Genomic DNA, 27921 nt, shown 5'->3' on the forward strand with positions numbered 1-27921 from the left:
GCATGCAATCTCTCTGTCTCTCTCGTCCAACTCTTGAAAGAATGAACATCCAGTCTATTTCCACAGCAGAAGAGGAAGTTCCTCGTTGAATGGCCGCTTCTTGTAAAGCCTTTCAAACAGTATCCAGCCCCACCTGACACCCTTTCCCCAAATCCCACTTTCAGAGATATTTAGCATCTCTAAGTCCTGAGCAGTCCTGCAGTGTGGGCTGGCTTGCTTCTGGGAACTCCCCACTTCCCGGCTCAGGTTTCAGCTTTCTTGGGTCTGCTTTGTCAGTGACTACCCATCCACATGCTCCCTAGTTTCCAAAATGCTGTTGTTGTGTTCTCCATTATCTTTGTCCTCGTGGATTTATGCTTTAAAAAAAAAAATCCTTCCACCAACATTTAAGAAGGATTTCAAAAAGGATAGAGGTAAATACATATGTTCGATCTGTCATAATGGATCTTTCCATTTTTAACGCTGGTGTTTGTGTTTATGATTTTATAATTTATTTTTTTTTTAATTTTTTTTAACGTTTATTTATTTTTGAGACAGAGAGAGACAGAGCATGAACAGGGGAGGAGCAGAGAGAGAGGGAGACACAGAATCCGAAACAGGCTCCAGGCTCTGAGCTGTCAGCACAGAGCCCGACGCGGGGCTCGAACTCACGGACCGTGAGATCATGACCTGAGCCGAAGTCGGACGCTTAACCGACCGAGCCACCCAGGCGCCCCATATGATTTTATAATTTAAAAAACTTACTGTACCCAAAATTACATGTGCATCTGAATCCCTTTGGTCCTAGAGGGGTAATTCTCTCAGTCTAGCAGCACTAACATCAGCTGGAGATGTGTTAGAAATGCACATTCTTAGGCCCTACGCTTGACTGACTAAATATTCTTATATTTAGAATATTCTGAGGGTGGACCCCAGAATTCTGTTTGAACAAGCCGTCCAGGTGGTTCAGATACTTGCTAGAGATTGAAAACTACTTCCACAGGTAACTGAGAGATTCTAAACATTTGAGAAACACTACCTTACTCTCAACCTCAGCTCCAGATCTGTCTTACCTCCAAACCCACAAAGTGCCCAGCAGACTAAAAGGACTGTTGGATATGACTTCCTCTGGCAAGACCCGTCCTCCAGAGAAAATTTTCATGGATTTAGATGCTTTTCTCTTCCGTGACACCCAGCTGTTTCCTGCCTCATGTGGCTCTTGGACTGGGATTCCTGAGTCCCGAGACATTTGCAGGCCAAGTGCGGTGGGAGAAGAAAACACAGCTGGAAGCAGAGAAGTTTGGAGAGGAGGGATGTAGCAGGACCTTATCCCTGTTCCACATGTCAGTCAACAGCAGGTTGGGAAAGGGGCCTCCAGGTTCCCTCTGGGCATCTCAGAGAACAGGAGCATCCTTGTTCTAGACCTTCTGGTGGTTCTGCACCTGCCGTTGCCCTCTGCCCACCTTCCGAGCTGAAGATGCTGTCCACCGTCTCAGCCACCTCAATCTGTCCCCACCCCACCCATCTGTGTGACTGCTCTGAGTTCCCCAGTCTGTGTCTCCCCTCCTTATCTTATCTAGTTCCCTTTCCCAGCCTCCCTGATGATCTTTGCGTGTTTTCCTTTGGAGCCATTCCAGGAGCTCCCCTTTGAGCTCTCTCCATGGCATGGCTAACACTCCTTTCCACCTCCCCTCCCAGGTATGTCTTCACTGTCATTTATACCTTTGAAGCCTTGATAAAGATTCTGGCAAGAGGATTTTGTCTAAATGAGTTTGCTTACCTGCGAGATCCTTGGAACTGGTTGGATTTTAGCGTCATTACCCTGGCGTGAGTATTTTTCCGTGCTGATGTTTATGTTTGCATGGGGCTTCTGGGTGGCTTGCGCTCTGGGGATGTTTCTTCACCTCTGTCCAGCTTCGTCATTTGGAACTTCACGGCCTGGGGTTTCCTTGCCACTAAATGTTGCTTTGGGAGTCGCTTTCCAGGGTTAGTCCCATACCTTCCGGGAGAAGTCAGAGTCCTCAACTCTGAGCCGATAAATGGCCTATCAAAGTGAGTAGACACGGTTCAGCCTTGCACCTACCTGGCCTGAAGATGTTTGCCTGAGTGGGTGGAGAAGATGCGTGTCTGAGGAGACCGGCTGGCCAAGCCCACACGCTTCACTACTCATCCATGCATGTAGTACCCAGAATGTTCTAGATCATAATGCATCTTCTCACAGGGGCCATTCTAAATGATATTGCAATAATTAAATCTGTGTGTCAGTCTATAGGTGGACGTGCCATTAGATTTTGTGTCTATTCCGGGTCCCACTGAGGCTCTCATTACCCCCAAATTGTCCTTATTCATGCTGCATGCATTCCCAGGACCCTGTCCTTGAAGGTACTGACCGACTTCTGGTCCCACAGCTACATTGGCGAAGCGATAGATCTCCGAGGGATCTCAGGCCTGCGGACATTCAGAGTTCTTAGAGCCTTAAAGACAGTTTCTGTGATCCCGGGTGAGCAGCTTTGAGCACCACATGTATTCATAGAGCATATGCTGGTTTCCACAGCCTGACGTCCGTCTTTGATTTTTGCAAGAGCCCTACAAAGTGCCGGGGCATGAACTGTTGTCCCCCTGTAAAAGACAAAGGAACTGAGGCCCAGAGGGTAGAAAACACACTCCCAAGTCCTCATCACTATTTAGAGGCAAAGTGCGACCTGGAGACCTGATGTCCCGATTCCTGGGCCAATGCTCTGTGCACAGTACCTCACGGACTCACCATCGACAAATGACAAGGTCACGTCCTCATTTTGTGTTCCTGTCGGGGGCTTCAGACAAGCCTCCAGCTGGAGGTCCTCATTCACATCCTAGACCAAAGGTGTAAACTTGCAAATAGGGAGGAAGGGAGCAGGCAGTCCCAGGCTCTAGTGGGTGTGTTTGCCATTTCCATATACCTGAAAGCTTGAGCGACAGGCCCGTCTTTGGGCCCACAGAGAGAAAAGGATTGGGCAATTCTTGATCACAGAGAATTCAGAAACAAAAGTAGTTCACAACGCTCGTCTCATTTGGCCTCCAAACCTCTGTTGTCACCAGTATCTCAGGGATGTGCCTCATCGTCCGCTGAGTTGGTAGAAAGGATAGTGAGTCCAGAGACCAGGCAAAGCTTAAGACAGCTTCCACCTTGTGGCCTGTTGGATTATCTCCCTTCCCTCACCCCTGAGAATCCATGCTCTTATCTGGAAAACAGAAACGCTCAAACTATGGGTGAAGTCCTTTCTACCATTCTCTGTCCGACTCTGCAGGGAAGGATCGGAAAGTCTTTGCCAACTTCTGCTGGATAAGCTTCCTCACTTAGTGCTGCCACTTAGTGTCTCTCTCACCTAGTCTTAGCCAGGAAAACCCTGAGTGTTGTTTACAAGACCTTTCCTGTCCACACCCCGTCTCCTGTCTCACCTCTCTCCTGTATCCACCTTGCATCATGTTCTAGAATCCACCTGTGGTTCCATAAATGCTCCCTGCCTTTGCTCATCTCCCAGCTCTTGGCCATGCTGCTCCTCTACCAAGAGAGCCCTTCCCGTCTTCACTCAACTGATATTCCTTCCTCAGGGCTCTGCCAAGATTTGACTTTCTCAAGGAGACTCTCTAGTCTCCCTCAACTTCCCCACACTCCACACCATCCCATCCCATCCCCACCCCAGGCTTCAGTTAGGGGTTGCCTCTGTGTGTGCCCACCTGCTCGATAATGCTATGGCACTTCCCCTCCGTTGTCAGACAACCCCACCACATGCCAGTGCCTTAGCCCCTGCTCAGCTCCTACCCCAGGGGCCAACACAGGTAGTGCTCAATGGGTTATTTGTTAACCAAAATGACAAGACAAGGATCAGTCCCAGACTTCGTCCCTCCTCAGAGTTCTTTCTGCTACCTGTGAAGCTACTCTCTCAAAGAAGCTGATTTCATTTGCCATGGCCACAAATCCTCCCTCCTTAAACTTTACTGCCAGCTGTGCTTGTCCCTGAGGCAGCTCCTTCTGATTAGGTTTCTCCCTCTCTCTCTCTTTCTCTCTCTGTCTCTGCCATCTCTCTCTCTCAACACACACACAAAGGTCCGTGTGTCCCCAGCCTCAAGCTGCCTCCCAGAATTGAAGTGAGTATAGAAAAACAGATGTCAAATTATTAGAGTCAAATTAGAAGCCTCATGTCTAGTTTAGTGCATGAAACATAGCAGGTATTCAACAATTATTTTTAAAATTGAATTTCTACTGTCAGAAGTGTATTATATTAGCCTTATGATGATAAGAAATATATCACTTGGGTCTCAGTTGTCTCATCTTTACAATGGGACAATAATCTCTGCCTCTGTCTCAGGGCTATTGCGAGGCTTAGATGAGGAGCCGGGCTTGGAACTGCCCCAGGGTCTGTAAAGTACCTCACACTTATACATGGTGAAAGGACAGGATGGTTAAAACGCAGACATGCCAGTGTTCTGTGTGTGTGGTACGTCATCCACGTGGAAGTGTTGCTATCATCTTCCCACAGGGCTGAAGGTCATTGTGGGAGCCCTGATCCACTCGGTGAAGAAACTGGCGGATGTGACCATCCTCACCGTCTTCTGCTTGAGTGTCTTTGCCTTGGTGGGCCTGCAGCTCTTCAAGGGCAACCTCAAGAACAAATGTGTCAAGAATTGTACCGCTCTCAATGAGACAGGCAATTACTCCTCTTATGGAAAACACGAGTGGAACTTCTGCCAAGAGGATGAAGGTCTGGTTGGCAAGGGGGACTGAAGCCCCTGCATACCTACATAGAAATATATTTTTGACTCCTCTTTCCTGCTTAAATGGTTCTCTTGAGCTATATTTTACTTTGGGGTCCCCATTTTCTGTTGCCCCTGTCCTATTTACAAGGAAATGAGCTATGAACCTGGGCACAAGTCATTCTGCTGGGGGAGGCTCAGACTGAAGTCACTGCTCCGCTTTTCTCTTCCAAGATGGGACTTTTCTCCTTCCGAATGTCCCAGTGTGCCCACTGAAAGCACATAGCCAAGGGAATGCATCTTGCTCAGGCAGAAGATTTGAGAAGTGTTGCCTTTACCACACAAGGCTTGAGCTAGAGGGTTCAGAAGCATATGCAAGGCTTTCATTTCTTCCTTTCTTCTGCAGATTTCTACTACAATAAGCCAGGCACTTCAGATCCCTTACTGTGTGGCAATGGATCTGATGCAGGGTGAGTGCCCAACCCATGACAAAGCACCAATGCCCAGCAGTCCTTTCTCCTTATCATCATCATTTTCTAGATAGGGACTGGTCTTCAGATCCCAAGGAAGGTGTAGAAATGAATAAGTCATGGCTTTTGTCATCCCAGGCTCAGGGGGAGGGAGTGTATGAGTTAGCTTTTGCCATGTAACAAATAGCCCCAAGATTTCTGTGGCTTAAAACACCAGCTCAGGATTCTGCACATCAGCATGTTGAGCTGAGATCAGCCTGGTGTTTTGGCATTGACTGAGTTTTATCATACATCCGCAAACAATGGACAGATTAGCAGGGGGCCAGCAAATCTAGCTGGTCTCAGCTGGGGTGGCTTCTCTGTTCCATGTGGTCTTATACCCCAGCATGGTCTCATTCTCATGGCAGAGGCAGAGTGCCAAGAGAAAGAGGGGAAGTATGCAAGGTTTCTTGGGACCTAGGTTTAGAAGAGGCACAGTGTCACTTCTACTGCATTCTGTTGGCCAAAGCAAGTCACTGCCCAGTGCAAATCCAAGCGCTGGGGAGATAAACTGTACCTCTTGATCAGAGGAGCTGCAGCATCCTATTGCAAAGAGATACAGATACGGGCAGGGAAATCGTCGTGGCCATTTTGGTAATCTACCCCAGGAAGAAACTAATACTCATTAAATATGTTTTGTGTCAAATGTTTTACGTTTAATCATCACAACTCCATCACATGGGTTTCATTATCCACACATGACAGAGGAAGAAACCTGTGTATGACACTGAGCCATTTCAAATTCTTACAGAGGCCAGATACATGACAACAAATGAGAGGATCAGGCTGGGTAGGAACCGAGCGATGACAGTTTGTGCCCCATCCAAAAGGGCCAGCCACCACCCAGTCCGGCTTTGGGTTGCCACGTGGAAATGTTGGTCCATTGCTTCCAGCTCTTCTCACTTTTAAAAGAGAGATAAGGAATTTAGATTTTTATGTGAAATCTCCCAACTACAAACATTGGCTACCAATTCCAAAAAATGTCTACATATTGTGGGCCAAACAAAATATTTCTGCAAGCCAAATTCAGCCTGCAAGCTGCCAGTTTGTGAGCTCTGATGCATATACATAAGGATGCTACCCTGTGAAGAAGCAGTACTGTGCTAGAGACTCCATGGGCCGGGGAAACACAGTGAGGTGATGGCGGGAGGCAGGGCAGGAGGCCAGGGAAGATTTCCTAGAGGTGGTGGTCGAGGTGAGCATTGAAGGGCAGGCAGGGTGTCTCCAGTTTGGTTGAACAAGAGATGGTTTGGATGGAGGCCATTCCAGGTGGCAGAACAGAATGTGAGACAAAGCAAGGGGCTCGGGGTCCCCTCAAGCTTGCCTGATGCTTTGACCACTCAGGGGCGGGCATGAGCAGAAAGAGTTCAGGCCACAGATCAGCAAGGCTCATCTTTCCCATCTCCACAGCTGGGGATCCGAAGCCCTGAGCCCAAATGACCCCACTCCCTGAAGGGCTAACAACTCCATATTGCCCATGTGGAGCTGAGGGAGACCTATATAGAGCTTTGCCTTGATCTACTCACTAGAAAAACAATCTCAGAGCTGAAGGATGGAGGTGGAGAATTTGATCAACATCAGCTCCTTGGCCTCTTTCTTCACAAATGCACTTGGCATTTGGTTCTTTGGCTCAGGGATGGGGTTGTTCTGGTATCATTTGCCTTTGGCTTAAATCTAAACTGAAGGCCCCCTCAATTCCTTTTCTTGTCTGGATAATGGCATCTCTCATGGCGATGGCTCCAGAGTAGCCCAACCTACTGTGGTAAAGTTATGGGGTTCATCCGTAGCCCCCCAACACAGCTCCAAAAAAGGCCAGACATCCTGCTGGGCAGGTCATGGCCAGGAGATAAAGGGGTGGATAGGGTTGGAAAGGCAAGAGAGGCCGGTTCAGGATGATGGGTGGAGTGAGACTTGAACAGCATCCTGTGAAGACAGAACCTATGTCCTGTGCTGGGCCACAGAGAAGCCAGAGCCCCGAGCAAAGGCCCGCACTGACCAGTGGCACTGTTCTCAAAATGGAGACCAAGTACTAGGAAACACTTCATGATTTCCAGGATTCTTTCAAATATGTTCTTCCAGTCCATTCTTTTGGTCAGTGCAGGTTAAAAATACCAGGAATTTTCATCTTCATTTTACATACAATACTTACGATGCTGAAGGCACCATGAGAGAACCTTTGTACTGTGGGCTCACTTAATTCTCAGAGCAATTCGTTGTTGATGTGTAACAGCTGTAGTGGGGTTTAATGGAAGACGTAGACATACGGCTACCCTCGGAGTTAACAAGCAGACCTACAGGTAACAGGTTGATTAGCTCCTCAGAGGGCAAAACAAAAGACTATCTGTCTTTAAACGTGGGCCTATAGAGTGCAGGAACTCGCAAATCTCCAACCGAGATTGAAGATAGAGTTGGGATTAATCATAGTCAAGTTGCTGGGACCCTAATCAACTGTATGGGTCCCAGGATTATGTGTTTGCATGGATGTCTGGGATAAGGACAGCCCCTGAGACTGGTGTTGGTGGAGGCATGCTGGAGCCATAGAATCCCAAACTCCAAACAAGGAATTACTGTTTTCTCAGCAGAGTCATCCCACTGGGGCGGGTGAGAGCACGTCACATGCCTTGAGCTTAGACAGACTTCTTTACATCAACTTACTCCCTTATCGTGAGAGAGTAAAGAGTCAGTCCATCACTGCCCCCCTCAGTACTCACGTGGTTATCTTCAAGTTGGCCTTTCTTCATCAGTCAGTCTTCATAGGCTACTTGACAGATATACTCCTCCTCTTAAATAAATATACTGGCATCTGTATGGTTTCAGGCAGCTGACTTCCTTTTTCTGAACCTCAGCTTCCACATCTGTAAGAAAGGATTGTTAAGGTAATTAAATTATAGCATTTGTAATGCACTTAGGAGAGAGAGGGGCACATAGTAAGTGCTCAGTAAGTGGAAAGTATCGTTTTCATTATTACGTATAATTGGGGAGTGAGCTTGACTCCCCAGTGTGAGTCCTTTGACGGACAGGTTGGCAGGTGATGCCAGACGCTCAGGTCTTAAGTCTGCATTATTGTACTGACTCTCCCTCCCCTGGTATGAACTTGCAGGGAGTTAGCCACCTTATGGGATCATGTCGAGGCAGTCAGCTGGCCTTCCCTGGCCGTACCCCTCTGCATGAAACTCTGAAGTGAAAGTATTACCATCCCCATTTAAATATGCAAGAGAAACTGAGCCTTAAGGAGATCAAGGTCATCCGACTAATCAGAGGGAGGCCAGGTCTTGAGTTCCAATCTTTGACCTCAACGCCTATGGTCTTCCTACAGCCCAGGGCTGCCTTGCCCCCAGTAAACAGAGGGGCTGTGCAATTGATGACCTTCTCTATTCTTGCTGCAGCCATTGCCCTGAAGGTTATTTCTGTCTTAAAACATCTGACAACCCAGATTTTAACTACACCAGCTTCGACTCCTTTGCTTGGGCTTTCCTGTCACTCTTCCGCCTCATGACACAGGATTCCTGGGAACGCCTCTACCAGCAGGTATTGAGCTGCATGCCCCCCTACGGACTTGGTTGGAGGCCGGGGAGTCAGATGCATGCCTACATTTTTCTTGGAAGAGTCTGGCAATGTCAGGGGCCCACGTACTCTGGATACAGATCTCTCTTCTTTCTCTTGAATCTGCAGACGCTGAGGGCTTCTGGGAAAATGTATATGGTCTTTTTCGTGCTGGTCATCTTTCTGGGGTCTTTCTACCTGGTCAACTTGATCTTGGCTGTGGTCACCATGGCATATGAGGAGCAGAACCAGGCCACCATTGATGAAATTGAAGCCAAGGAGAAAAAGTTCCAGGAGGCCCTCGAGATGCTCCGGAAGGAGCAGGAGGTCTGTGAGGGGTGCACGCTTTGTGAAATCTGCTGCAGGCTGAACGTTCTTGGGGAGGGGTCTGGAGAAGCCACTTACATTAAGGCTGTCATGCTATGGAACTGTAAGAATGATTTATTGTACCTCAAGCACCAACTTAGGTCAGGTTTTCTCAAAAAGGGAACCTGAATCAAGATCTTGTGCCAGTGATTTATTGAGGGGTGCCGTCAGGAAAAGGAGAAAGAAGGAAGCAGGACAGGAGATGAATTAAACTAGAAAGTGGCCTCAGCTAGAGACTACCTTCAGCCTGATCCCATGCAGAGTTCTGGGGCATGACTAGTACCACAACGTTAGCCTTTCTTGAGACAAGGGGGTGGCATTTTACACCCTTATGCCCGCCCCCAGCCAAATGTACAATGAAAGGAAATATTCTGCAGGATGCTGTAGCTGTGATCCATTAACAGCTAACACTCAAGCTGCTGAAGATGAGTGGACTGACCTGGTAAAAGGGATTTGGGCAGGGAATCAGCAGGACACATTACTCGGTGCAAATGAAAGAGATGACCCAGAGGTGGCCCTTCCTGCCATGCCTCAATCCCACCACCACCCAGGTCCTAATCCTGACCCTCTCTGTTCTAGATGCCCTCACCTCTGTGACATCCCACGTCTGAGGGGCACATTTATGCAAAGCTCAAGCACATATTGTTGGCTGCAGCTGCTGTTCTCTCTCTTCAGGTGCTGGCAGCCCTGGGGATTGACACAGCTTCTCTCCATTCCCACAATGGATCACCTTTAGCCTCCAAAACTGCCAGTGAGAGAATGCCCAGGATGAAGCCGAGGGTGTCAGAGGGCTCCACAGATGACAGCAAATCACCCCAATCTGATCCTTACAACCAACGCAGGATGGTAAGGAGCTCAAGTTCGTGTTCTAAAGATTACCCGCCTTTGCAGCCGCCACGGACAATAGGTTGGATTGGGAAGAGGTTTGTGGCAGGCAGACAGCAGGAGGCTCAAGATTGGGAGGATGTTTTAGTAATCCAGACAGCACATCGACCCCCCCACCACATGGTGGCCTAAACTAAGAGAGGGGCATCGTGGATACGGAAAAGGGGTGGATTCTGACTTTTCCTGGGGGTAGGGGACAAGGAGACTGGGACTGTGGAATGTGGAAAAAGGAGAGAGGAGTCCAAAATGACTCCCAGTTTTCAGAATTGGGCAATCAGATGGGTGGTGATTCTAAGGGAGGAGCACCGGAGGAAGAAACCAGGTTTGTAGGGAAAGTGGTGAGCCCATATTGGACATGCTGACCTTGAGGTGTCCATGGACCTGTGGACAGGAAGCGTTAGCTTCCTTCTAACACTCTGATCTGCAATTCTGTTTGTGGTGCTGAAATCATTTACAAGCTTCTTTCTGACTTTTTGCCTCAGCCCCCACAACCCAGACTCTCACCTGTTGCTGGCAAAGAAGATTACAGCCCCCATCTCTGTGATACAGTCCAGCCTCGGAATAACTTCAGAACCTCACTAGACCCTGTAACAATTCTGTCCACCACCCAAATCTTCTGCATCCCACTCCAAGATTCCCTAGCCTCACCAAGTTTCCTCCCATCACCTCTCTCTCCCTTGGAAGGCCTGTGTATGGCAAACACGTCCTTTCCAGAGGCCTAAGAGATCATAATCCCTTTGTGAAAGAGCAGTTCCCACACTAATAGTATGGAAGAGGGGATCAACTGGCTATTTGTCAGGCCTCCTGTCCCTCAGTTCTCTCTCAGTCTCTTTTCATATGCTCATCTGAAGGACATTCTACTTTTTATAATACTGTCTCTATAATCTCCAGACTTATGTGTGCATATATGTACACAGATATACTCACATGCACACTGGCCTCAGTGATATCCACACTTCCTCATTCATCAGATTCTGTGCCCTTCCCTTCCTTGTTCTGCCTGTTTTAAGCAGCACCTGGCATGCACGAGGTACAATTCAGAAGACATTTCAAAGGGGATTTCACTAGGGCTCTGACAATCACAGGACAGACTGAACCATAGCCTCCATGGAAATGTCGATGATACTGCGAATCGGGCTTTAACTCCCCTCATACAGTCAGCCTCACATAAATTAGCACCCGGCTGTCCAATAATTGGACACAAACACACCAGATGGACATGTGTGCTCATCTCTCCAGCTATGTTTACCTTGAAATGGGCAAAAGAGGAACTGTGTCTTGTTAATTCAACAATACTAGGTGCATGATGTGCACCTAGAGATGACTGATGGTCCATTTCCCAAGGACTTCCATTTGGAGGAGGCAGATATGTAAACAACTGTGTGCTATATACTACATTAGGGAAACATACATGGTGTTTTGGGAATAGAAGAGGAAGCATCCACGCTTATGGGAGTGGAGGTGTATCAAGAAAGACTTCACGGAGGAGGAGATCATTGAGAGGAATAGTAAATAGTGAGTAGGGGTTCCTCTAATAACTGAGGACTGCAGGGGAGGGGGGGAGGAGTATTTTCCAGGCCTAAAATAGAACGTATATGTGCCAAAGCAGGGAAGCACCCTTTGGGTACCTCTTTAATGCTAACTAAAGGATTGAAATTCATTCAAGAGGGCATCCCCTTCCTCCTTTCCCAGGTGCGTTCCTGTGGTAAACAGACCATCAGCAGTGTTTATATAAAGTCATTTTCCAAACAGCAGCAGTGGGTGAGAGGTTAGGGGTAGCAAACAACAAGAGACACAGCAGAGGTTTCAGGGAACCCCCAGGACACAAGTTGGCCTGCTTGGATGATGCGTTTTAAGACAAGTCTAGTACTTAGATTCAGAAGTCATTGGCCACCATTGGTCAAACAGGTTAATTCTGGAATATTAATTGGTGGCCAGGGAAGCACCACCTGTCAAACATGGGACCAAAATTTTCTTCTTAGTTTGTTTCATTTGTTTGCTTACTGCCCACCTGCAAATAACTCAGCCATCCCATTTTTAATAAGAATTTGCTAATTCTACTCCTTTACTTCAAAAGTGGGAAGGATTCATGGGGTTTTATGAGTTTCGTGATCCTTGGACATATATTCTAGGCAAAGAATGCTCTGTTTATGATACCAGGATTGCAATGATAGTTGCTGAACAGTGTCGGGCTCCAAATAATCCAAAAAGGAAACTTCAGTTCTGTGGGATAGGGGGATAAGTAAGGAGGACTCTAATTGACAAAATGTCCCAACTTTAGTAGTTTAGTAAATACGAGGAATTAAGGAAGGGGGGACATTCAGCAGTATGACAAAGTTTGGTAGCAACTCAGCGTGTAGATGTCTAGAAATAGTTCATATGGCTTAGAATAGAACTGATAACTTGTTATGGTCAGGTTCCCACAGTGGTCGTGGGCACTGGCCAACCCAGCATACTCACCCTCCAGGGTCTCTAGGCCTGTGAATTAGCTCCTTTTCTCTGGCAACTGTAAGCCTCGCCATTCCCTCAGTGGAAGATTTTGATGGGAAATGTTTATTGATCTGGAGGCATGGCATTATTCTTCCAGGAAATTAGGCTGCAACTCTCCCTTCAATCTCCCCATTGTTGACTATTCAAAGTTTGCCTCAAGGGATCCTGGAAGCTCATTACATTACAAAGCTCTCATCTCCTCCTGCACCACACAAACTCTCACATTTGTATAGGCTGGATCTAATGAATTGCAGAACCTAATTTTCAGACAATAAAGTGCACTTGTTCATTCAACAAACCATTTACCGAGCTTGTTCCAATACTGGTGTGCATAATAGTCTCCTTAGGTCACAGCTTTACTTGTGGAGTGGGGAATTTAAGACAGTTTTGTCCAGTCCTATGGGCTAAGGCTGTAAATAGCTGACTCGTCTGGGTGACAAGATTGTCTTCTGACATCCTTGGCCATCGTGACCTACTTGCTGATCTTAAGCACTCTGTAATCACTCTTGGCCTTTTCCCAGGCCATGTCAAAAATATTCTTTTCCCCTGTTCTCTTCCCATGTTTACCTAGAATACCCCTTGGATCTATGTCTTAAATTTTTTTCTGGAATAAAGGCATGAGAATAAGGGCAGGGAAATAGGAATGGGTGGAGGAAGTGTTGAGCCCCAGATATGCCTGCAGGATGAGCTTCCAGTCTGCCTTTTTTCCTGGTCCTTTGGGGCAATGCCCAGTCTTTCCTAGGTCTCACCTCTGGGAGGCGCCGGGCTAGCCACGGCAGTGTGTTCCATTTCCGGGCCCCTTGCCTGGACGCCTCATTCCCCGATGGGGCCACAGATGATGGAGTCTTTCCTGGAGACCGTGACAGCCGTCGGGGCTCCCTGCTGCTGGGTGGGGGTGCCGGCCAGCAAGGCCCCCTCCCTAAGAGTCCGCTGCCTCAGCCCTCCAACCCTGGCTCAGGACTTGGAGAAGACAGACACTCCACATTGCCCACTGGTGAGCTTGCTCCTGGAGGCATGGAAGTCTCGGTAAGTTCGTCAATGCTCCAGATCTCTTGAGCCGCCCTCCAGGTGAGGGCCAACAAACACTGAGTGCCACCCATGGAAGGCTCCTTTAGACAACATTGTGTCCAACATTTCCCCTCTATCCCCATTTTACAGACAGGGCAGGTGAGAGTCAGAGATATTGGATTTACCTGAGGTCAAACCGGTTTTCTGGTTTCCTCTGCAGTACAATAATACAAATTATTTTCCAGCTGATCCTTTTATTTTTTTCTGTGTTCCTCTGTCTCCACTCACTATTACTGCTTTAGAGACAGGCCTGCCTGGTTCCTGGATGAGTATGGGAAAAAGGGAAGGTTCTTCTCTTTCTGCTTGTAGCTCTGTGCAAACTATGCTGGGTTTGGCCCATGGGACCCAGAGAAATCCTGGGAGGTGCCCTGGATAGATATTAGCAGAAGCAAAGTATCCCTTGCTTTACTCAGAGAAGCAATAACTTGCCAAAATGTACAAATTAGGCAACAGTGACTAACTGGTGAGCACTCTTCATAGAATAATCACAGAGTGTAATGGAAAACCAGGGACTCCTCATTGGATTGCGAGCTGTGATTTAATTTGAGCTCTCCCTTTAGTTTCAGTAATGATGCTTCCAGTGTTTTTCATTTGCCCTCTCTGGCTAGCCAGGGACCCAGAGCAGTTCTCAAACAGACTTGTAGACTAACCAGGATATGGCTCTCCTGACTTGGATAAGTCCTACAGGGTTACCTTAGCTCCATCTCTGATTGGATGCCATGTGATCCCAGCAAGAAACAGATACCACTCCAGCGGGCAACTGGGGGAGAGGTATGCACTGGGCTTTGAACTGAGAAGGGACAGTGAGGCACTTAGAGATGAGCAATGGTGGGAAGCTGTTATATGCGTAGGCTGAAGTGGTGAGGGGAAGGACCAGAACCAGAACCCAGCAAGAGCTGGGTGGTCCCACAGAACTTGTGATCCAGGGGGGGAGGTCAGTCACAGCGCTGCAGGGAAGAAGCCAGGTGATAGTCCCTCTCCTTCCAGACTCTGATCTTCTGTCTGTGCCTCCCATCGGCCAAGCCTGACCAGAACGAGAGAGTACAGACCACCTTCCCCAGGCACAGGGCGGGGTAGAGAAGGCGGAGAGTGGGTCTCCAAGAGCCAACAAAGAGTCATCAACAGAGTCCAAAAGTCAAAGCCAACCTGCAGACCTCTCTTGGAGTTGCTTTAACACTCCAGAAAATACCTCATTCAGGAATTTCTCCCTAGATTATCACCTCCCTAGATATTCTGACTTTGATTCATTTTAGTTAAGTTATTCAGCTAGTGTAAGATTAACTCTTTAAGCCCTCTGTGTCACACGGCCGTGGGTTTCAATCACAGGTTTGCCATTTACCAACTGAGTCACCTGTAACAAGCCCCTTAAATTCTTCAGGCCTCCAAGTCCCCCATTAAAAAGGTTTCTAAATGGCTGAAGGGTTAAATGGAACCATAAAGTGCCTGCACTGATACACATTTGCCTGAAAATAACAATAGCTATGCTAGCATCTCTTGTTGAGTCCTCATGGTTGAAAACTTTCGGAACATTCTTTATATGTATTAAAATACTTACTATCTACCTATGAACTTCACCTATGGCATGTGCTCATGCCAGCTGAATTTGGATTCTGAATGTTTGTGCAGTGCCAGAATCAGCTTCTCTGGGCCCCAGACTCCCCACATCTGGGGTAGTGTAGGACTAGAGTTAGAGCACAGAACCCAGGTGGAACTTCCCCGGGAGGGCCCAAAGAGGGAAGGTTCAAAAGGGCTGTGTCAAACAACTAACACTGGAGAATCAAGACACATGAATATTCCCTCAGAAAGAAAAGGACCGGAGCTGGGACTGAGTTATATGCTGGGGAGAGAAAGGGGCCTATCAGAAGGGAGGTCAAAAAACACCTGTCCTGGAAGAGGAATTCTGTCTGAACACCATATGCACAGCGCAGACGAAGCCTTGGAATGACTTCCTGGCCCACCGCTCCTGCAGCTGTCACTTCCCTTTAGTAGAAACCTCAGAGACCCTTGAGGCAGCCCCATGCCCACGCTGCTGCCCAAGGACTCTGTCCTCAGGCAGGAATTAGCAGACCCTCAGGTGAGCCCAGGTTACAATGTCAGCTACAAAGCTAGACTCTGCTTGCACCCCCAACTCTATGTCCTGGTCCTCATGCCTAAGCTCTTACCCCAAGTTCAAGAAGCAGCCCCATTTCCCAAATGGGAAAGCACAGCTACAGAGGAACATAGCTTCACCAGGCAACTCACAACCTCATGAGATGGGCCAATAAGAGGCTGAGTGACCCGTTTTTGCCACTGATGACTTCAGGTTGGGGGAATATCCTGATTGTTTGTGTCCCAGCAGGCATTTGATGCAGGACAGAAGAAGACTTTCTTATCAGCAGAATACCTGAATGAACCTTTCCGAGCCCAAAGGGTAATGAGTGTTGTCAGCATCATGACCTCTGTCCTTGAGGGTAAGTACTGCTCATTGGAATTTCCATCAACTGTGCTGTGATGAGTCTGCATTTGAGCAGCACAGGGGATGCCCCAAATCTGTGTCAAATATATCGCCCATCTGTGTCCTGGGATCCTAAATACTCCTCTTTCTTATGCCCTTGGTCCCATCACCCTTTATCAATGTGTTTTTTTAAATGTGGATAATTTTTCAAAAACAATAGAATCCAATGAGTTTGAAACACCCTATTCATCTCTTGTTTAAATTAACATCAGCCTCATATGTATTCATAAAACTAAATTTTAGAAAGTCATCTGGCAGAAACCAGAGAATGTCAAGCTACCTCAGGTATGCAAGAAATTTTACAGTCCTTAATTTTCAAATATGGTGAAATTATCCTGTCATTTTTCATGGTTGTAACTCGTATGGTTATAACTTAATTTCTGTCTCAAGCCCACATTATGCTGGGCATTGGAAGATAATTTAAGTAAATTAATCAGTCAATTTAACTAAATTCTTGTTAATTTAGGGCTCTATCAATCAAATGGGAGCCCATTCACCCTCCTCAGGGATGTGTCTAAGTTCCAGTTGCTTCTACCTGGAAGAAGGCAACAGCACTGGGTCATGGTCACCTGACACACAGGTTCCCAAAGAGCATGATTGTATCCTGTATAAGGCCTGTCTTCTTATTCGGCCTTTATTTTGCCTCAGGGCATGGAAAATATGGCCTTAGTCTTGTCCAGCCATGTATCTCCCCTAGACAAATTTAACGTGTACTGGGCTGAAGGAGGGAGGGGGAACTTAGATGCTGGTGTGTTCCTGAGAAAGGGCTCTGTGTGCTCCCCTCCCAGCCCTGTACTGAATCCTAACTGTGGGGGAGGGCATGGCGAAACAAACAAACAAAAAAAGATGTTTGAGGGATTTGAAAACAGAGCCAATCTATGTCTTACTTTCTAGGGGAAGTGAGAGGTGGCAAGTCTTAGAAAAAGACTCACATGCCCAGCATGGTACAGAAACTATACAGTAGAGAAGCAGGTGACCTACCTGGGTAGAGAAAGCCTTAGGCAGCCTCTGAGAGTGCCCCGTGGCCTGCATAGCAGGAAAGTAGCTAGGTGATGACCTTGGCCCACTTGAGGGTTAGGGAAGGTGAGTGAGAGGCAAAGAGAGAACAGCCATCTCGGTGGCTCTCCCACCAGAGACCACGTGGGAACTACAATGACTCCAGTAAAATATACTTGGCAATGACCAAGGACCAGCCCAGCACTCTTCCGACCCTGAGCTCTTCAGAACTCAGATGCAACCTCAGATAGTGATGTAATAGCAGACACTGAATTAACCAAAACAAGATCCCCAGGTTGAGGACTTGTGGTGTATAGTGAATTCAATTATGAATTCAAGATACTTTTCTTGCATGCATGAATTTGTGCTTTGTGAAATGTATACGTATTTCAGTAACAACAGTGTGTACATTTTTCTCATATTATTTATCAAAAATCATTTGCCATTGTAATAATGTCTGTATGCCTAACATTTTTTATGGCTGCATAGAATCTAACCATGCTATCTATGCCCATGACTTTTTGTTGACCAGGTGGGTTGCTTGGATTCTTTTTCCTTTTTGCTCTTAGCCATCAGACAGTTAATGTTAAAAACAAACAGCTTGCTTTTTCATTTATTCCCCAGAATTATCAAGCTGCCTCCTCCTCTTTTTTTTTTCTTTCATTTATTTACTCTTCAACAAGCATTTGACAAACACCTGCTATGTGTCTGGCATTACTCCGGTGCTGGGAATTCAGTGGTGAACAAGATAGAAGCCTGCACACATGGAATCTACATTCTGGGGGGGGGGGGGGCGGGGTATACAGATAAACCGAAACAGAGATTCAGGTGGGGATAATAGTAGGAGAAAAAAGAAAGTAAGGTAGGAGATGGAGAATAAGGGACTGCAGAGGGGCTGCTTCAGATAAGGGGGGATGTCGAAGGCCGTTCTCTCTAGGGAGACCAGAAATCTCAATGAAGTAAGAGAAGCGGTCTTATGAGAACCTACAGGACAGAGTTCCATGACAGGTGAAGGGCAAATGCAGTGTAGTTGTTGGGAATGAGACAGGAACGAACAAAATGAATGTTCTAAACACATCCCGATTCAGGTAAGAACAAAAGAGATCTCTGAATCAATGAGAAGCAACAGAGGATAATAGCTAAGAACACAGACCCTGGAGCCTGACTGCCTGGGTTTGCATCTTGGGCCTGCCACGTTGGGTAAGCTGTGCAACTTTGGAGCTCCGTTAACTTCTCTGTGCTTCCGGTGCCTAACCTGTAAAAGAGTGAATATGTGTTTATCTTCTAGGGTTTTGTGAGGATTAAGTGGGTTAGCATAAGTAAAGTGCTTAGATCCATGACTGGCCCTTGGTAAACATTCAGCAGATGTTGGCTATTCTTTTTCTTTTCTAATATTTATTTATTTATGGGGCGGGGGTGGGGGGGTGGCAGAGAGAGAGAGGAAGAGAAAGAATCGCAAGCAGGCCCCGCGCTTTCAGCTCAGTCTCACAAATCATAAGATCATGACCTGAGCTGAAATCAAGGGTCAGACGCTTAACTGACTCAACCACCCAGGTGCCCCAGACGTTGGCCATTCTTATTTGCTCGGTTGTAAATAAGGGCAGAGATGTGTCTGTTTTGCTCACAGCTGGATTTCCAGTACCTGAAAGGACAGTGTGTGGCATATAGTAGGCATTCAACAGTTGTTGGTGGATGAGAGTGACGTTTGGGTGTGGTGCTCATTGCAATGACCTGAACTGATAAACAGGAAGAGGATAAGGAATGGTCAGATATCCTGAGGTAGGACGCACTTCCCCTCAAGAAAGGTGCTGTGAGAATAGACTAGGAAAAGCAGGAGACACACGGACATCTTTAAGAGAATCTGGGTACAGACAACCTTAGATTAGGGCAAAGAGGTCAAGGTTGTTTGGGCATAGGGCAGATGACCTGTGATCTTCTCTGGTCTGACATTATAACCACTACACTCACGGAATACAGGAGGGATGCATGGGACTGTCAAGGGTTGTGACGAGGGACACAGAAGCCACCTCTTTGGGAATGATCGTGCCCGGGGAAGTTTGACCCAAGCCAATAAGAACTTGGCAGTTCCCTGAGCTCAGGGCACGTGAACCATCTTTGTCTGACACACCAGCAAGCACTTGACAGTTGTCCAGACCAGAAGACCAGAAGCAGGAGCACAGTGTGAGCACAACACAGTCTCTGCCCTCGTGCTGAGTGGGAGAGAGGGACGTGGAACAAATTCTTACCAGGCTGCTGAGTGTCTTGAAGGGGAAGTGTAGGATGCTAAAGGAAATACAGTAAGTTTAGCCTGGGGTTAGGGGAGTATTCCAAGTAGAAAGGACGGCAAAATCTCCGAAGCAGAAGACAGCATAATATCTGAAGAAATGAAAAGGCCTGATGTGGCAGGAACACAGAGAGCGAGGAAGAGAGGGGCTCAAAATAAGGCTAGCAAGATGGACTGGGGCCAGACCCGCAGAATTTCCTACACCAAATTAAGGATTTTGGACTTCATCCTAAAAGCAGTGAGGTGCCATTAAAGGATTGGAGGCAAGGGAGCTACATTTGCATTTTATAAAGGTTACTCTGAATACGTGTAGAGAATGGAATTAAGAGGGGAAGAGTGTTGGCAAGGAAACCAGTGGGGAGGAAACCAGCTGAGAGATGGCAGGGCCTGGACTCTGGGGTGGTGGCAGTGGGGGTGAGAGGAAAAGGGAGGATTTAAGAGCTAAGAGATGTAGGATCCAGGACTTGGTGGTTTGCATGGTTCTGGCATAAGCGACTGAAGGGATACTCATAAAGGAACGTGTTAGAGGGGTTCACTGGGGAAAGATGAGAGGAAAGATCATCAGTTGAGTCTGGGATATAGTGGGTTTCAGATGCCCTTGGGATATCCAGGTGGGAATGTCCAGTAGGAAGTCAGAATTATAATAAATGGGTCTAGAACTTAGAAGATGAGGGTGGCCTAGAGATACAGATTTTAAAGCTGTTTGAATGTAGATGGTAATTTTGGAATGGTGCGAATGGATTAGATGACACAGGGAATTGAGTAAGAGGAGAAGGTCTGGGGCAGAGCTCTAAAGACCCTGTAATGGTTGGTCATTGAGCAGAAGAGACAGAGCCAGCAGAGGAGGCTGAGAAGGAATGCCCAGAAATAGGAAAAGACCCAGAAGAACCCAACACAGACCCAAGGGTCTGAATTCCTTCAGGAAGAATACAAAGGTCAAGAGGGACCATTCTATAGAAAGATCAAGTAAGATCAAGCCCAGAAGGAATCCAGGACTTTAGTCACATGGATCTCTTTGGTGATCTGAGCAAAAGAGGATTGGCAGGGTAGGGGAGGAGGCTGAAGAACGGGGGTGCAGTGGTGGAGAAGGACATATTGTATACAGACACATTTTTCAAAAGTTTGCCTGTGAAGGGGAAGAGATAGAAAATGACACCAGCGTGTAGGTAGCTTTGAAGGAAGATTTTTTTTGCTTCTTGTGTGGAGTTTTTAAAAAGCATATTTGCAGCAACGTGGATGGAACTGGAAGGCACTATGCTGAGTGAAATAAGTCAGAGAAGGACAGATCATGTTTTCACTCATAAGTGGATCTTGAGGAACTTAACAGAAGACCATGGGGGGGGGGAAGGGAAGGGGAAAAATAGTTACAAACAGAGAGGGAGGGAGGCAAACCATAAGAGACTCTTAAATACAGAGAACAAACTGAGGGTGGATGGGGGTGGGGGAGGGGGGAGAGTGGGTGATGGGCACTTGTTGGGATGAGTGCTGGCTGTTGTATGTAAGCCAATTTGGCAATAAGTTATATTTAAAAAGACAAAAAAATAATAATAATAAAGTTCATCTTGACCTGAATGAATAAATGAATGAATGAATGGATGGATGGATGAATGAATGAATGAATAAATAAATGCAAGTAAGCATATTTACATGCTAATGGGGAGGATCCATAAGAATGGGAAAGAATGAAGATAAAGGAAAGAGAACATTCCATCAATTCCTGACGTGGCAGGAGAGGATGCACAAGTGGAGACTTAACGGGAGGAGGGACATCTCTTTAACTGTAACAGAAGGAAAGGAAGAGGTTCTTTCTGGATTAGGTTTCTGCAGGAGGTTCTTTTAGGGCAAAGAGCCGTCTGTGATCATGTCCCAAGCTGGCAAGTGCATGATTCTCTGAGACTCTGTATCCCCCCAGATAATCAAGGTCAGCAATGTTCAGGCTATTTACAAGGCTGAGGGTTTTCCTGTGCCACTTCACAGACAGGGGCTTCCTGCCATAATGGCGCATCCTCAGGATTCCTCCTGCAACACTGCTTCCCGCGCTTTTTAGTGCCAAAATAGGTCCGGGGAAGCGCCTGCTTTTGTTTCAACTAGAAATGATTGATTTTGCGCCGCCCCCCCCCCCCCCCCCCCACCGCCCAGGGTATGCCAACTGCGTTAGAAAACCATGCTGTGCCAGTTTACATATCTGTCATTTAAAGTGCCCTTTCGGAGCACTCTCCTGTACCCTGACTGACCTGTGCAGTATTTGAAAGCCTTTGCACATAACTTATGATTTGAGTTTACAGATGTTTTTGACTTTCATCAAAAATAGAGTTTGCATGTCTGTTTCTGAGTTTCCTTGATGCCTTTAGTGGTTTCTGGAAGTCGAAGGACGGCACATTCTTTTTTTTTTTTTTAATCTGTGAAGATGTTTCTCAGTTTTTTAGATATAATTGACAAAATTGTAAGATATTTAAAGTGCACATTGTGAAGATTTGATACATGTATACATTGTGAAAGGATTTCTCTAACTAGTTAATGACCACACCCCTCACAACTCACACATTCATCTTTTTTTGGAAGATTCCACATAGGTACATGATACTATATAGTATCAGTTATTTATCTTTCTCTGTCTGACTTAATTTCACTTGGCATAATGCCCTCAAGATTGAGGGCAGACACCAAGATTTCCTTCTTTCTCATGACTGAATAATATTTTAATACATGGATAGGGGTGTGGGGGTGTGGGTGTGTTTCACATCTTTATCCATTCATCTACTGGTGGACACAGATTGTTTCTGTATCTTGGCTATTGTGAATAGTGCAGCAATAAACATCAGGGTGCAGATGTCTCTTTGAGATAGTAATTTTATTTCCTTTGGATATATACCCAGATGCGGAATTGCTGGGTCACATGGTAGTCCTATTTTAAATGTTTTGAGGAATCTCCATACTGTTTCCCAGAGTGCCTGCACCAATTTACATCCCCACCAGCAGTGCACAGGATTCCCTTTTCTCCATATCCTTGCCAGCACATATTATCTCTTGTCTTTGATGATAGCCATTCTAACAGGTGTGAGAATACTTCACTGTATTTTGAATTGCATTTCCCTGATGATTCGTGACGTGAGCATCTTTTCATGTACCTGTAAGCCATTTCCACATCTTCTTCAGAAAAATGTCTCCTCCGTTCCTCTGCCCATTTTAAAATCAGGTTATTTGGTTTTTTGCTACCAATTTGTAGGCGTTATTTACACATTTTGGCTATTAACTCCTTATCAGATATGTGATTTGCAAATATTCTCTCATTCAATAAGTTGCCCTTTCCTTTTGTTGGTTGTTTCCTTTGCTGTGCAGAAGCTTTTTAGGTTGATGTATTCCATGTGTTTATTTTTGCTTTTGTTGACTTTGCTTTTGGTATCAAATCCAAAAAATCATTGCTAAGAATTTGCATTTCTATTTCTCAGTCTCCTTGATGCTTTTGTTGATTTCGGGAAGTAGAAGGGGAGCATATTCCTTACTCCGTTGCTCTAAATAAAATCTTTTTATCAAATTTTTATTTAGAATGCTTTTGTTTGAATAAGCAATATGTTATATAGGATTTAAAAGATACTAAAGGGCACATTAAAAAAAGGGGAATATTCTTCTGTCCACCCAACTCTCTTCTCCAGAAACAATCTCCAAACCAATTGTTTTGTGTTTCCTCCCCAAAATAATTTAGTATGTTCAATCAAAAATATATAGTCTTTTTTTTTCTCCCTTGCAAATGGTAGCATATCACATATGCTATTCTGTGCCATAATTTTTTCAGTGACTATATTTTGAAAATCATCCTACATAGTACCCTTACACTTTCTGGTAACTGTTAGTATTACATTGCATAGATGGTACCGTAATTTGGTTAATCATTCCCTTCTTGATGGGAAGTAAATTCTGCAGTCACCACATCACTTTCTACACGTACTATATAGGTTAAATGCCTTGAAGTGAAATCGCTTTGTCACAGGGGATAGGCATTTTCAGTTTTGACGGACAATGGATACTCTGCATAAATGTATCAACCCTCACCCACCCAAGCAATGGATGATAACTGCCTTTCAACCCACATCCTCCCGAACGCAATTATCAAACTGTCTTTATCTTTGCAAATCTGATCCATGAAATAATGTCTTAGTATAGCTTCGTCTTGCATTTCTCTCATTTTGAGTATTACTGGACATCTTTTTGAATATTTATAAACCATTTGAATTTTCTCTTTAGAAACTGCCTAATCATTTTTCTGCTATGTTGATCTTTTCCTCATTGATTTTTAAGAGTTCTTACATATTAATGAAATGAGCATTTTGTCTGCGACATGAGCCACAATTATTTTTCTCAGTTATTTTTTTTACTTTATTTGACAAAATGTTTTGAAGATTTTAAAGGCTTACAAGATGATAAGTCATTACAACAGTGTGATATTGAAAATAAATAGCCTGATCTATGGAAGAGAAATGGACATGTGCATATGAAAATATATGGATATGCGGAAATAACTTATCAAAATGAAATTTCAAGTCCTTTGGAAAATGAGGTATTTTGCAATAAACAGTGTTGATACAAATAACAAGAGGTTGGGAAAAATAAACTGGCTCAATATCTTACTCCTTATTCAAAATAAACTCCAAATGCACCAAAATTTTAAGGGAGAGGTGAAACTACAAAAGAACCAGAAGGAAATGTGAATAGGCATTTTTCACATCTTGCGATGAGACTGGCTTCTGTGCAAGGCACGAGAGCAAGGAAACATAAAGAACAACGTGGATAAATGTGACTACATATGAATTTCTTATCCACCTACGTGAAAATAAAACAGCAAAATTTGGGAGGATACATTTATTTCTATGAATTCATTTCTTTTGAAAAAATGTATCTAGCAAAAAAATTCAAGTACTCCAAATACATATACAATGAAAACTTCTTTCCCACTAAAGATCCTTCCTGCTCCCCAGTATTCCAGGATTTCAGTGTACTCCCCCACTTTCTCTTACATCCTTCACGCCATATTCTATGCATTTATACTCATGCACACGTCACATATACGTAAGGTTTTTTTACATCATCATAAATAAATCTGCCTCATCATTTTTCATAATGGACTTTATCAATTGTTGCTGTTCTTACTATTACTATTATTATTATTATTATTATCGTTATTACTATTATAAATAATGGACATCATCTTTCCTTGCCATGTGGGCTGGTGTATCTGTAGAATGCATAACTTACAGGTACATTTATAGATAGATCTAAAGCTATGCAGTTGCCTTCTGTAGAGGTGGCCCCAGTTGCACATCTACATGGAGATTTAATGGAAGCAGCTAGAGATGAGCCGGGTGCTTAGGGGAAAAAAAATCAGTAACTCAACATATAATCTGGGGGGAGATAGCATGATGATGGTTTTTTAGGGCCATGGGGCTCAATGAGATTACCTAGAGAGGGAAAAAAAGAAATATCAAGGAGAGAATGCTTGAGATCTCCAACATTCAGAGGGAAGAAGAGGAAAGAGAGCACCTGAAATTGAGAAGAAGCAGTCACTGATATGGGAGAAAAACCAAGAGATAATGATGTCCTGGAAGCTAGACAAGGGATTTCAAGGACCGTGTTATAACTTCTGTCAGATGCTATGAGAGGCAGAGGAAGGGGATAATTGGGAAATGATCATTTAAATGGGGAAGAGGTAGAAGCCTGATTCCAGGGGTCAAGGAGGGAACAGGAAGTGAGAAAACAGAGAAAATTAAGTGTAGAAAACTCTTACAAGGAACTTTGCTGTTGAGGGGACAGTAAATGAAGGATAATATGTGGTCCAGGGAGATGTTTTGAAAAGTGGACCTACACTTAAAGCATGCTCATGTGCTGATGGGAACAGTCCAGAGAGGGGAGAGAGGGGATGACACAAGCCTTGGTCAGGTGCCCAGGTAGGAGTAGAGTGAGCTCATGTGCTGGGGGCGGGACGGGGTGCAGAACATGGCGGGGGCAGGGGGACTTATAGATTCCTTGGAGGAAGAAGAGGAAGTTCTTTTGTGAGTGATTCTTTATTCTGAGGTAAGTCAAAGGGAGCTGGTCAGCAGAAAGTGAGGACTAGATGTGGGGGAGGTTGGAGGAGAGAGGGGAAAGTGAGAAATGCTGGTCTGGAAGACTGAAGGAGTGGACTGAAATGAGAAACATGGCAGAACTTCTGACAGTGGGACCAGTCAGCACGGCTGTGTAGTTTTTCTAACCAGGTTCACCTGGTTGGGTGCAGGTGGCGAGAAGTCTGCCTGTTGAGGGGAAGCGAGGAGGGGAGAAGGGCAAAGGAACTGAGGGTGTCTGCAAAGGAGTATATAGAGGAGTGGACATGAAATCTAAGCCAGGTGAATTAAGAACTAAGAGCATGACATAGGTGATGGGCAGTTAAAAAGTCCATGCTTTGGGACACTGAATGGGGACAGATATTAGATTTGCTGGACTGAAGGAGCTCAGAAAGTAGGAAATGGCCATCTGCGCAAGGTGCTGGGTTGGAGATCGCAAGTGGCAGTTATTGGTAATGACAAAATCTAGGGGATGGCCAGGGGATGGGAGTCTGAGGAGACACATGGCTGACAACTGTCATTGACCACTCCTGTGATACAGAATTCGAGGAGTCTGAACGGAGGTGCCCACCCTGCTTGACCAGCTTGGCTAAGAAGTATCTGATCTGGGAATGCTGCCCCACATGGGTGAAGCTCAAGACACTTCTCTTTGGGATAGTGACAGACCCCTTTGCGGAGCTCACCATCACCTTGTGCATCGTGGTGAACACAGTCTTCATGGCCATGGAGCATCACCGCATGAGCCCCGCCTTCGAAGCCATGCTCCAGATAGGCAACATTGTGAGTGACTGGCAGCCTTCGCCCAGCTGTCATGGCAGGAGACTTTGGGTGGGGTGGCCGCATACCCTCATTCATTGGAGTGTTGATCCAGCTAGCAGAGGGGCAGTGCTGGAGATGTGCGCACACTGAGGGCAGGAAATCAAGCCTGGAGGGCCAGGCTGAGCTGGTGGGAATTGCCCTGGGACAAACCAGCACAGGGAAATGGACCTAGAGAGTCCTGCCCAAGGGGCAGCTGGCTCCCTCTTTTCAGATCCTAGGTCAGGCTCTCGAATTCTCTGGATCTCAGCTGCCTCTACCTTGAAACTAGGATAAACGTCACTTGCCCATCTTAAGACAGTCTATGGACTTGCAAGGTTTCCTCCTAGTTTTATTGCTTTTATGACTGTAAATCACAGTGGTGGTAGTTTTTCAGTGATGTCATTTAAGGGCAGACAGTCGGAGAGGAGTCGGGAAGGCAGCGAAAGGGAGGGAACAGGGAAATGTTGTTGCTGTTGTAACAAAAGCACCAGGGAGTCAGAACTTTTCTTTTGTATATGGTTTAGATAGGACACTACTTTAAATTGTCCTCTATTTTTTTTTTTTTAGTATTACTTGCTTGTAACAAGATAAAATCCGTGCTAGACTTTGTTACATGATAAGCAGAAGCTTATCATGTAAGGATATCATGTAAGGGAAGGTCAGGGTCCTGCCTCCAAGCCCACTGCAGTGTCCACCCCACTAGAGATGGCCTTCTGGGTCTACCAGGACCATCCAGCTCTTCTGACTCCTTGGAGGCTGCAGACAAGTGGAAGGAGGGGTCTCAGGGGCAATGGGACTACTCTTCCCTAGAAACCCGCCCTTCCCCCCGAATCTGGGGAAGTGATAAGGACTCCAGCAGGTTCTGGGACACTGTGGCCCCAGCATGCCTTATGTTTTGGCAGCACTTGGGCTGAGAGCCCACATTCTATTCCAAGTTGATATGAAGAGGGGAAGTGGAAAGAGAAGGAAGGCCGTATTTCCAAGAAGTCAGCACAGACCACAGAGGGTCTTACAGAAGAGACCTCTGAGCCCCCACCCTCATTTTATAGCTAGAGAAGTTGAGACAAGAAAGAAAAAAGGCCTTTACTGCTGGGCCAGAGCAGAGTGCCATGTTTTAAAGAGAAAGCAAGACAGGCAGGCAGAGTTCGGTACCTTGTAAGAGTTATCTCTAAGACACAACAATGTTATGAGGCTCTCACCACCCTCACAGCCCCAAAGAGGGCACTGAGACTAGGAGAGGTTAAGTGTCCTGCCCCATATGGCACAGGCAGTAACAGTGGGGCCAATTAACCCAGGACCCAGGTCTCTGTAGGACACAGGACCTCAGCCTCACCCCTACCGCGCCTCACTTGCCTGCAAAGGGCACTCAGTGCATGCTCTTTGAATTTGTACGGTTGCAATCTGTGGCATTAGGCAGGTCACTTAAACTCCCAGCCTTTCCTCGTATGTAGAGGGGATGACAGCACCTGTTTCCCAGGCTGGTGAAAGGCTTTGCTGAGAGCAAATGAGAGAACCGCACCTGACCCATCTACCTTACTTTTCTCCCTTCCCTGTTGCTTGTCCTGTGACATGAGCCTGGGCCTGACCTCTTTCAATGTCAGAATCCTCTCCTGTTTATGACAACTAAAGACACTCAGAGCTGAAATTAGAGATAATTTCTTCTCCTCCTCCTCCTCTTCCTCC

At 46.0% G+C, this 27921-nt stretch overlaps 1 protein-coding gene across 3 annotated transcripts in view; it reads left to right on the forward strand.

Annotated features, from left to right (window-relative positions):
• The window catches only part of SCN10A (sodium voltage-gated channel alpha subunit 10), a 93630-nt gene that overhangs the window by 23193 nt on the left and 42516 nt on the right, over positions 1-27921 (forward strand). For 2 of the 3 annotated variants that reach the window (XM_042902999.1, XM_042903000.1), the window contains exons 4-13: positions 1678-1806; positions 2388-2479; positions 4500-4691; positions 5117-5183; positions 8609-8750; positions 8895-9092; positions 9807-9977; positions 13239-13532; positions 15913-16024; positions 25982-26220. In XM_042902999.1, coding sequence (XP_042758933.1) covers positions 1678-1806; positions 2388-2479; positions 4500-4691; positions 5117-5183; positions 8609-8750; positions 8895-9092; positions 9807-9977; positions 13239-13532; positions 15913-16024; positions 25982-26220 — 1636 coding nt within the window. The remainder of the gene's footprint in view (positions 1-1677; positions 1807-2387; positions 2480-4499; positions 4692-5116; positions 5184-8608; positions 8751-8894; positions 9093-9806; positions 9978-13238; positions 13533-15912; positions 16025-25981; positions 26221-27921) is intronic. The other variant, XM_042903001.1, reaches the window with a different exon arrangement.

This window comes from Panthera leo, chromosome C2, assembly GCF_018350215.1.
Source record: "Panthera leo isolate Ple1 chromosome C2, P.leo_Ple1_pat1.1, whole genome shotgun sequence".
In the NCBI taxonomy this organism is placed as follows: domain Eukaryota; kingdom Metazoa; phylum Chordata; class Mammalia; order Carnivora; family Felidae; genus Panthera; species Panthera leo.